The 12,001-nt window shown below is 37.2% G+C and overlaps 1 protein-coding gene across 1 annotated transcript; it reads left to right on the top strand.

The window, feature by feature from the left end:
• The first annotated feature begins 1,268 nt into the window (after positions 1-1,268).
• On the top strand, positions 1,269-11,155 carry LOC126814954 (uncharacterized). Its single transcript, XM_050540424.2, has 10 exons — positions 1,269-1,368; positions 1,692-1,767; positions 2,051-2,205; positions 5,146-5,812; positions 6,145-6,274; positions 7,089-7,486; positions 8,097-8,234; positions 8,943-9,041; positions 9,738-9,829; positions 10,177-11,155. Exons 2-10 carry the CDS (start codon positions 1,692-1,694, stop codon positions 10,549-10,551), a joined length of 2,130 nt encoding a protein of 709 aa, XP_050396381.1. The 5' UTR covers positions 1,269-1,368; the 3' UTR covers positions 10,552-11,155.
• The last annotated feature ends 846 nt before the right edge of the window (positions 11,156-12,001 follow it).

The raw sequence follows: 12,001 nt of genomic DNA, 5'->3' as shown, positions 1-12,001 counted from the left end.
AACATTCTGTTGATATAAAATAGCGAGAAAGGACCCGGGTTGTTATCTTATTCGCTAATTATTAATGGCCAATAATAATAAAATAAAACTTATATAGGACCTAGTAATGCTTTTTTATAGTTTATTTTATTATTCATTATTTACAGTTTGTGAATAAATGAACAAAGAAAAAAAATTCAAACTACGGTTTACATAAATACTTTATAGTAATTTGTAATAAATAAAATATCTGAACATGTTCATTATTGGAAGAATCGGGAATTAAAAGAGTGTCGGGTTTTCATGGAGCAAACTTCGGTTATTGTATAATTATGTGCTGTAAGAAGTCAGCCATCTTACATGCTAAAGAATTGGAAATGTATTTAAAGTAACATAAATCTTTATTGTATATAACTGAACCTTTTTTTTCCTGGATCATCAACTGAATTATCCTACTGAAGTAGTAAACGTTGCTACCCCGGGCAAAATATCCACTCACAGCCCGGATGCCGGGTCATGGAACAGAACGATAAGCCGGATTTCGTTTATTTATTATTATACTAAAGGTTTACAGGCAAATACACTCAGATGGTAAAAAAGCAATAATATGCAATTGATTATGAACATGTGGAGCCATTGAAAGTTTTGTAACATATTTACTCTACTGAATGTTTGTAGTAACACAACTTTTCCAAAATCGGGGTAACACTAGAATCTTTGGCAACATCTATCTTGAGGGGATAATTTGATGAATGTTTTGGGGGTTATCGGGGTGGGGCATGGGTTGGCTGGAGTGGACTAACATTTAGTCGAATGGAGTGGTTTCGATCCCAAGCTTAATAATAACAGTCTTTACACTAAAACAGTGTGAATCATTTGGCATATATATTTTTTAAATAAAAAAATGGATATTTATGTAAAGGTGTGTATAAATGCCTGTAAACACACCCGATGCCCTTGTTAGTTGTTACTGTAGCGGCTAACAACTGTCCCAAGAGGCGCAGTGGCACCCTTAGCGCTGCTACGAGCATCTAAAAACGACTAACAACTTTTTACTACTAGCAGGTTAATAATAGGCGGATCGGCTGGTAAACAAGTAGATCGACAAGCATTGTATTATTTTTAAAAATAGTGTGACATCTTTTAACGTTAATTAGTTGTTACCGAGAACTTGATTACAGGTGAGATAAACATCGACACGTAGTCTATTGTTGCTACGGCAATGATTAACTAACATTTCCAGAATATTTCTTTTACGGGAGATAAAACAAACTGTACGGGGCTGATGATTAGTCGTGTCACTTATAAGCAGTTATTGCATATAGTTTCAACACGGAGTCATTTAAACTTTCCAGGTGTGACAGAGGAGAGCATCCTAGTGTACCAACCGTAAGTAGCCCAACTTTGTAGGCTTAAAGATGTATTTGTAGATAACAAACGAAAGAAAAGATGAGTGTGTGGGTGTGTGTATGGGGTGTGTGTGCGGGGGGGGGGGGGGGATCTAACTGTCGTACTCAGACATTTGGATAATTCCGATCTCAGTATCTTTTAGTTAATAAGTAATGTTATGGCGAATAAGGGTAGCCAAGTTTCTTGAGATGATTTTCTAGTAAAGCACAATGGTATATACTCTATACTGGGGATAAAATATGCTTATACAATTGCAGTTGTAAACTCTAGGTAATGTGTGTTTTTCTCTTTTATATTTACAGATGACGAGTGCTTCTTCTTGTGAGGACAGCCTCAACAGTCACATCATCGACATCGTCCATCCCCATGTCGGCGGCAGTAAGTATAAAAAAAAGAAACATCTGTTTGTTTCCAAAATAAATCACCACTTTATGTTTGCTAAATAATTTAATTTTATCTGTGCGATTCGAGTGTTGGAGTCAGACCATGCGATTAATAGACAAACCTGCCCTACATGCTCATTTCGTGTAAGACATCATTTTACGGCTGAATATATTGCACCCCCCCCCCTCTCCTAGACTCCCCACAAAACCGAAAAATCAAGCTTATACTTGAAATATCCTTTCATGGGGATTTAAATAATATCTATCTATTATTACAGTTGGATTTTGTAGAGGTGAACCCTTAACCGATAAAGGAAAGCGTGTTCAGATGTTAAAGATTTTATCGTTGACTCTGTTACCAATTCTTGGTCTGTGGGCTTTCACTGTTTACAGTTTATCAGACAGCATCCAGGGTAAAACAGCTATAGAACAGGTATGATATATCATATTTCTAAACAATTGAAATTCAAAATGTTGAACCCAATCTTGACCAAGATTGTAAGGGTTTCCTAATTTTTCAATTCATGATTACTGCAACCCTTTAAGTCAATTAAAGGTCATGGTCATCATTTGCATTTGTCGGGCAGTATCTATTTCAATAGTATACTTTCCACTGAATTACCGTCTTGCCTATAGATGTAAGTATTGCAGGCATAGTGCTTCTGCTCCGGAATCATTTTACGAATATCAAAACTAAGACAATGAGAACAATATGAACTTTATTAACATCCAATACTAACTCAACTCACTTCGCCCCATAACACACTTCACCCCACAACACACTTCATCCCACCACATATTTTTCCCGTTTAACCCATTTTTGGTTATCCCGGTCAATTATTCCGTACATAAGGCTTTGAACTTTTATACATTCTGTTCCTATTTTTGAATATCTTCATGGTTTCAATCCCGATAATTTAACCCCTATGATTCTAGCTAAATTTTAATGCCCCAGATTAAAAAGGTCATAATGGCTATTATAGATGACTACCCAAAATCCCAAATTGCTTTGCAACGTTTCTTTGATTTCACACAGGTAAGCCCCCTTAAAAACTATGCTTCCACACAGGTAAGCCCCTTAATCTGCTTCTACACAGGTATGCCCCCTTCCACACAAGTAAGCCAACTAATCTATGCTTCCACACAGGTAAGCCTCTTAATCTGCTTCCACACAGGTAAGCCTCATTTTGCTTCCACACAGGTAAGCCTCCTTTTGCTTCCACACAGGTAAGCCTACTTTTGCTTCCACACAGGTAAGCCAACTAAACTATGCTTCCACACAGGCAAGCCCACTTACTTTGCTTCAACGTGACAGGGAAGCCATCTAAACTATGCTTCCACACAGGTAAGCCTCTTAATTCACTTCCACACAGGTAAGCCCCATTTAATTTGCTTCCACACAGGTCAGCCATCTAAACTATACTCCCCTTAAATTGCTTCCACTCAGGCAAGCCATCTAAACTTTGTTTCCACAACTTTCACACAGGGAAGCCCCCTTTAATTTTCTTCCACACAGGTAAGCCCCCTTAATTTGCTTCCACACAGGTATACCCCTTAACTTTGCTTGCGCAGAGATAAGCCCTCTTAGCGTATGTTCCATGTTAGGTTGTGTAATAATAAGGCTGAACAGTCTCACTCAAAGTTATTAAAGCAAAACATTCACTTTACTACTTGCCGACACAGTATAAATAAATTAAAACAACCTTAGTGTATGTCCCATATTAGATTGCGGAACAACAAGGCTGAACAGTTTCACTCTAAATTAAATTAAAACAACCTTAGTCTCTGTCCCATGTTAGATTGCAGAACAACAAGGCTGAACAGGTTCACCCAAAATTATTAAAGAAAACAATAGCTTTACAACTTGTCTGCACACAGGTAAAGCCCTTTTATATACTAAAATAGAGGTCAACCTTAGCGTATGTTCCATGTTAGACTGAGGAACAACAAGGCTGAACAGTCTCTCCTAAAATTATTAAAGAAAAACATTCAGATTACTTCTTGCCGACACAGTAGAAATAAATTAAAACAACATTATTGTATGTCCCATGTTAGACCTGCGGAACAACAAGGCTGAACAGTTTCACCCTAAATTATTAAAGAAAACATTTGCTTTACTTCTTGCCGACACAGTTGAAATAAATTAAGACAACCTTATTTTGTGCTCCATGTTAGATCGCGAAACAACAAGGTTGATCACGACTCGCCCAAATTATTGAAGAAAACATTCATTACTTTGTCTATACAGTAGAAATAAATAAGACAACCTTTGGTGGATGCTCTATGTTATAATTATATTGCGGAACAACAAAGCCGAACAGGCTCACCCAAAATTATTAATAAAGACAGACATTTAATACATCCTAATCAAGCGACCACAGCTAAACACAAGTCATGCGTGACGCATCCACGTGCGTGACCCATATCAACGTTTTTCTTCAAATACTGATATACATATAATATGCTATTACTATACCTTCTAGATTCAGATTCAGATACTTTCATGTCGAACACTTTAATACCCGAGAACTAATGCCAGATAATCCTCCATTCTAGCATCCAAGATTTTCTCTGGCCCGTTCATTATCAAAGTTTATGTCAGTCGCAAACCTTTTTCGATCTACATGTATTGCATTAAAAGTTTCGATATTTACACCAGGTACAATATTGGTCAATTTATTTCTTCGGGGTGAACCATTTCCTCTTAACGCCTACAGAAATTTATTTGCAAAGGGTTTACTTTCCCGTTCCACGCTGTTTGCGACATTTCAACAGATCGTGAACCTGTGCGCGAACTTGACTTGACTACTCATGTGTTTCAGACAAAGTAACAGTTGGGGCACTTGTCTCTTACGGCAAGGGCCGGTAACTCATTGAATAGTACTCAAATTGATCAGATACATTTAATTTAGAATACAAATTGCCTGGCTTGGATTGAATCTGGTTAAAAAGAGGCCAATCAAAAGATTTTACCCAACACTTATAGGTGCTGCTGGTTTGTTTATATCATCTCCAGAGGATGCTGAATGTTGCGAAGTTTTTAGTGCATTAGGTCTTTGTAAATACAGAATGGAATTGAACCATTTTGGAACTAATATTCGTTTTAGAGACTTATCTTTAACAATATTATAGCTTGTAGGGATTAAACATCCCTCAGATGGTGGATTTTAATGGGTATAGAATCTATAGATACGTTTGCGAAGTTGTTAGTGCATCACGTCTTTGAACCATTTGGGACTTGTATTTTAGATATTCATCTTTAACGATGTTGTAGTTCGCAAGAGATTAAACACCCTTCAAATGGCGGATCTGAATGGATATAAATATGTAATGTAGGGATATATAAGTAACATATTTTTTTTGTATATTGCAGACACAATATGCCGTCAAATTCAGTGTGGAGTTGGGCAAATTTCTTGATCGTCTGCAAAGAGAACGAGACATGTCCGTTCTCTACCTGAGTATTTTGGGACCAGAAACCAAAACATTTATCCTCAATGAATATTTGTTGACTGACCAAGCTTTAAAGCAGCTATCTAACTGGCCAGTTAAAGGGGATCAAAACAGCATTTTCACCACAAAGGATTCCTTTAAAAAATATCTGAGTGATCATCGAGCCCAACTAGATCCCAATAACTTTGATATCTACGTTGAGATGGAATTTTACTCGCTTTTAATTGAAAGATTTGTGGAATGGATGTACGAAGCTATTCGAGAATCCAACATGGCTTCAATCTGGAAGACACTGGTAGCCTATCAGAAGATAGTTACAGGGATGGAACACGTTGGTATAGAGAGGGCGCTTGGGGCAGTATTTTACGTACAGGGTGGTTTCCCGACACAGAGCGTCTATGAAAGATATAACGAGAAAGTCCACGTTTATAAAGCTAATTATCAATCGGCCGTATTGTATTCTACGATTGTTGATCCCATCTTTCAAGAAGGTGTCACCAGCAGTGGTACCAACCTAACGTCAGTCATCGAGAAGTTCCGTTTTGAAATACAACATACTTTATCCATTGATTTCTCCATCACGAAAGGTAAATTGGAATTATATAAATGATGTCAACTGATCTAATCCTGAACAAGTTGTCCTTCCTAGAGACCCCTACGTGCAATCGAGTTATTGAAATAAAATTGCACCATTGGTTAGTCCCGAAATGAGCTAGTTTGTGTTGAGCTGTGTTTTGTTGACAAATTCTTGTAAATACTAAGCCGAATTAAACCATTATTGAACTTTTAAAGCCTCTAATTCCACAACACCGATGATTGCAAGGGAGCCATTGGTTATATGATATATATAGAAGTTTTTATAGTTGAATTTTGTTTTGATCATTGATGGTTATATAATTGTTTTATCTTTATTTGACAGGTCAATGGTGGTTTGATAACATGACTCTATATCTAGATACTCTACTGGTTATTCAACAAGATTTGGCTACTCTTATTAACGGTAAATTAGAAGAAATTATCAACGAAGAAGAACGAAATTTGATTATCAGGTATAAACAAATACATCCTGTCTATTAAAACAGCGTGGCTTTAACATTAAAAGGGTCATCCCTAAGATAATGTTAGTGAATCGTGAATAAATTTGTGTGGAAGACCGTTAAACGGTGGAAACACTAGCCGAATCAATCGGCGCGGAATTCACATGATTAAACATGGCAGCGACCATGTCTTTAAACATTCATGTGACAGGCTAATGAATTCTAAAAATCAGGCGAATGCTTCGGCGAACCGGACACGCTAGGTGAATATATTTGGCAACATATCAAACAAGTTTGCTTCAGGCGAATAGAAATTCAGCCGAATGACATTGGACACAATATAGGCGAATTTCGGCGGCGATTGATTCGGACGAATGATTCGGCTAGTGTGTCCACCGCTTTAGGAATCTGTTACCATATAAGTGGTTATACTAGATGTATCATTGGAACAAAGAATGGACCAATAAGATCCGAATTATAATAGACATAGCCTTGTTATAGCCATCACAAGATCATGGTGATGACCATAAAAACTTTTGAATTGCAGACGTTAATTTTGTTGGTAAATGTCCCTATGTAAGCAACTACACTATTTTAAACTTAATTTCTAATGACGGGTTCATTCAAATCAAATACACGTGGCCTATTTATTGTAATCATTCTCTTAGTAAATACAACCCCTTCTTAACCTGGAGAATTCTCTGATTTTGCTTGTTCAAGAAGACCCGTGCGAACGGGGTATATATTTTTTGTTGGGTTGAGGATGGAGTGGGGGTATTCAAAATACCAACAATGATTATTTAGTGGTACGTGTTTCTTTTTTCAGTGCTGGTCTACTGGTGGTTGTCATACTTATGTGTCCACTCGTTATATACTCCGTAGAATCATTGACTAGTGATATCCAGAAATATGCTTTGACCCTTGTCCAGAAAACCAAAGAGTTGAGTCGAGAGAAACGGAAAACAGACACATTGCTGTATCAAATGGTACCAAAACCAGTAGCGGAGCAGCTGAAACTTCGTCGTGATGTTGATGCCGAGTATTTCAAGTCTGTGACAGTGATGTTTTCAGATATATTTGGTTTTACGCGAATAGCTAACGAGTGTTCTCCTTTCGAGATAGTTTCTTTACTAAACAACCTTTACACGGCAATTGATGAGAAACTGGATAATCACGAAGTGTATAAAGTAGAAACAATAAATGATTCCTATATGGTAGCTTCCGGTAAGCAACTTTTCTGAAAATGAAATGAAATGAGGTTAAACTTCCTACTGTTCTTGTCCGACTGAGCTGCTGAAGACGGGAATATGCCATACAGTGTGCTATGAGGGACATTTTGCCAGGGCAGCGGCACTATGATCTACCTTTGTATCGAATTCCAACTGCCAAGAGTTCTTCCACATGCACGCCAATATGTATACGGCACCTTGGTTTTCGCCCCATCCGAACGACTATCCGTTACCCTGAACCAATACAAGGGGGGAACCACGCCGGGAAATCCAGATGAACTTTCTCGGCCAACGGCGGGATCGAACACGGGACCTCCAGGTTAGCGGTTCAACGTGTTTACCCACGGAGCCACAGTAGCAACCCCAAAATTTATGACTTGGGTATTTTTGAATGGAGTTGAACATACTATATTATGAACATCAATATACGTTTGGTAACTTTAATTGTGAAATTTATTGGCAACCAAATATACCTAACGTTTGTTTACAACACGTGTGTTATTGAGAGTCATATTTATAGAACTTTACTATATTTTTGGTTTTACTAATTACCCAACAAATTTTACGAACTAGTTACTTATAATCTGTTGTGTATATTGTTTCAGGTCTTCCAACACGTATTGGTAATCGCCATTCTCTAGAAGTAGCAGCCCTAGCTTGTGATCTGATAGACATGATGTCTAAACGACGTTTCTCAGCGGCCGGTAATAAATTTATACAACTCAGAATAGGAATAAATACAGGTAAATACAGTTTAATACCCGCGTCGAACTTCAATCTTAAAATGTAGAATAGTATATCTAAAGTTAAATCATATATCGATAGCCGCTGACACTTTTTCTTTTTTCAATCACTTTCAATCCTTTAAATATGGAAATAGCTATTTGAATTTCCAATTAATCACTGACAAAGACACACAAGAGCGTTTTTTGGTCAATAGAGTCAAACGTATTGCAAAAAGTGACCGAAAAGGAAAGCTATGTTATGGATACACATCATTTCCAAAATTTAAATGATTTCATAAAAAATTATGGATGATTTTATTAATTACCGCCAATATTACACTTACCCTAAATTTTGTCAATATTTTTTGAAATCTTTTGAATTTTGGATATACCATATCTTTCCACGTCGGTCACCTTTTTGCATAACTTTGGACGCTATATATACTGACAAAATCCGCTCATGTCGGTGATTAGTAGGATTGCTATTTGGAAATTAATTAATATCATCCCGCCCATTGTGTGACTTTTAGTGGAATAACCAATACTTTAGCTAGATGAATTATATTTCTATATATCGTTTTGTCTTGATGGTTCTAAAGTGAAAAAAAAAACGAAATGAAAAGAAAATCTAATTTTTATCAGATTGACTCGACACAGGTGCGAAGACCAAAAACGACGGAATTAGTTTTTCTGTAAAAATAGATGTTATATTTATTTATTTATAAGGACCATGTATGGCTGGTATAGTAGGAACTATCATGCCTAGATACTGTTTGTTCGGTGATACAGTTAATACATCATCTAGAATGAAGAGCTATGGTTTACGTAAGTTGATTTATCACAATTAGTATAACATCTACCAAATCGTGACCTAGACCACCATCAGTTGATATACCGTGCTGTTATGTTTTTTAAGGATATATATGGGTTTGGTATTACTAAGGGGTTAGAATAACGGGTACACAAAAGTTATCCCGATTTTTCTTTTGCATTGAAAGACATAATCTGTCCCACGCACAACTATGAAATAATTTAAGATCGAAAATGTATGCATAGTGTTGCACGACTAGCCCGGGTGTAATTAGTTTATCTAGTTCACCCGAAGCCACTAACGTCAGAACCGCATCTGATAAACATGCTGCCTGGGCTCTATGACTATAGGGAAGCCACGGTGGCTTAGTGAGAAAGACGTTGGCTCGCTAAACTGGAGGCCCTGTGTTCGATCCTTGTGTTAACCGAGAAAGTTCATCGGGATTTTCTGGCGTGGTCGTTCGGAATGGGACGAAAAGCCGAGGTCCCGCTCACACCTTGGAATACATCTAAAAGAACCCGGGATGGTTGAAATTCGATATGCCCGTCTTCGTTATCCCAGTAAGTGTAGAGCAGTAGGACGTTAAACCCCATTTCATTCCATTTCTTTCCTGCTTCTTTATCAATGATGTATACACCCAAGAAAGGTCTTAAAACAAATAAAAGTGATTTTGTAGATTAAGTTTATTTAATGCATTATTTACTTTTTAGCCAACAAAATCCAGATTAGTTCAAGCACTTATAACTCTTTAAAGAAACATGGCGTATTTGTCATGAAACACAGAGGAACCATAGAAGTTAAGGTATGTTATTGAGGTTTTTTAATTGTACGCCGTCTGGTTGCCAGTATGACGTCGATACAGTGATATTTTCATGGGGCTAGGCGTTGCCTTGCCACCAGCCTTCTAATGATATGGCATGCAAAGGCGATTTAAGCAGGTTGTGATTGGTAGACTCCAGATCAAGAGGCAGAAAATTCCGAGAAATTATTTGAAAGGCTTCGATTATCCAAACACATGCTTGGCCGTTTAATTAATGCCAAATACTCCAAATGCACTTTTCTTTAGTTGTTTTAACATGTGTGACCAATCCAATAAACGGAACAATAACATCTGGTTTTAATGAGAATGCGGTATCATTTTATTTTCAGGGTAAAGGATCGATGAAAACTTACTGGCTCATCGGTCGCTCGGATAGGGTCAACCCCTTTATGGAAGAAGGGAAAACATATTTGGAAGACTTAACACAAAAGGCAGAGGAAATTCCCGATGAACTGCCCGGAGAACTTATGCAAACTACTGACCCACCATTAGCAGGAAAATTAGCCATGTTTATGGGAGTATATAGAGATGGAACTGGGAAACAGTTTGGATTTGACATGGATGAAAAACACGATTCTAAACCAGATACGTGTACCTCTTTGAAAGACGATAAATCCAAGTCAGCCTCGACCGAAAAGATCATAAAATCAGAGGAAAAAGGTGACCAGCTAGACGAACAAGTCGACGTTTCAAATTTTTGTTAAAATGATTTTATGATTTATTTTGTTCGAATTTCATTCAGATACGCAGATTTTCTTTTATAATCTTCGAAGTCTCTGTATATATATTTTTATATTGAATCTATTTATCAGTTTGTGGTATCTCCAGAATGAACAAACTCGCCTTATTGGACTGGAGTTAGGATATACGTGCAAAGTTAAATTTAATTTATATATGGACGTATTCGATGTTTGCTTAATCGCAGGTATTAAAGGTTATGTTTATGCCGGAAGTAGTAGATGGCAACTGCTTTTCAGACAGTTTTATTTCGAATAAAACCATGGCAATACGTTGCTATCTAATTTACACGTCGACACAAACTGTAAAGATTATCGCCAGGTATTACTATGCTTGTCAGTACATACGTTCCAATATTTCTACCGCCAAGAAGGGGAAATAAATCGGCCAAAATGGCGGTAAACGGCAACCCGTTTTTACCGTTCGGTAAATTTTATGACCTCCATCATATAGATAAAAAGGACCACTTTCCAGTGCGTATGTTATGCCATAAGTTATGGTATGATGGGCATGTTTTAGGCTCGGTTTTCCATAATATCTTGACATATACCCTTCTAGGCGGTAATATTGGGAGATGCTAAATGTATGCCGGTTGGTGTGTGTGTGTGTGTGGGGGGGGGGGGGGGTCCACAATGACCGCTTTATATAAATGAATATTTTGGGGAATACTAATCCTGAACTTGGAACTTAGAAGACTGAACTTGGATCCAGTTTACCCTTTACCCCTTTTAAAATTGTTAGGGTTAGTATTCCCCGAAAACGGCCATTCCCAAACAATTAACATTCCCTGGTAATATTATTGGGACGAGTGGTGAGTAATAGTTCCAAGTCCAAGCAATCCAATATCAGCCGTAAAATTCAAAGCATGTGCACAGTGGTTTATGTTTATTGAGAGGGTTGCAGTTATTGCAGGTTAATTTACAGAAGGTTGATCCCGGGAATAGCCATTTTTAAACATCAGTGGTTGCTATGGGTGATATTACCTGTGGGTGTGTAAATTGGTTTTCACGACTTTTCTTTTCTTGAAAGATTTAAATATCAACATCCAAGGGTTCGGAATGAGTGTCATAAACAATGAGTTATATTTATTGTGTTTTTGTAATCTATATAGTGTAAATTTCTGTAGCAGGATATATTGCGAGATTGATTCGTCAGCAACATTCAAACTAATTTTATATCCAAAATTGACATGAATTGTTAGTTTGATTTTGGAAATGAATTTATTTTGAATACATAGGCGGTCAATGAAACATGGCCTTAAATTGCAACAAAATCTATTTATAATATGATACAATAAGGATAGTTGTTCGTCATCCGTTTTATACAATAAACCTAAAATTCTAGTAGATTGTTTGTGCTTTTATTGTGGTAAGTGGGTAAGACGCTGGCTCGCTAGCATGGAGGTCGGGTGTTCGA

The sequence above is a fragment of the Patella vulgata genome, chromosome 3 (genome assembly GCF_932274485.2).
Source record: "Patella vulgata chromosome 3, xgPatVulg1.2, whole genome shotgun sequence".
In the NCBI taxonomy this organism is placed as follows: Eukaryota; Metazoa; Mollusca; class Gastropoda; family Patellidae; genus Patella; species Patella vulgata.
The sequence above is the reverse complement of the archived record's forward strand: the minus strand, read 5'-3'. Positions and strand labels throughout refer to the sequence as shown.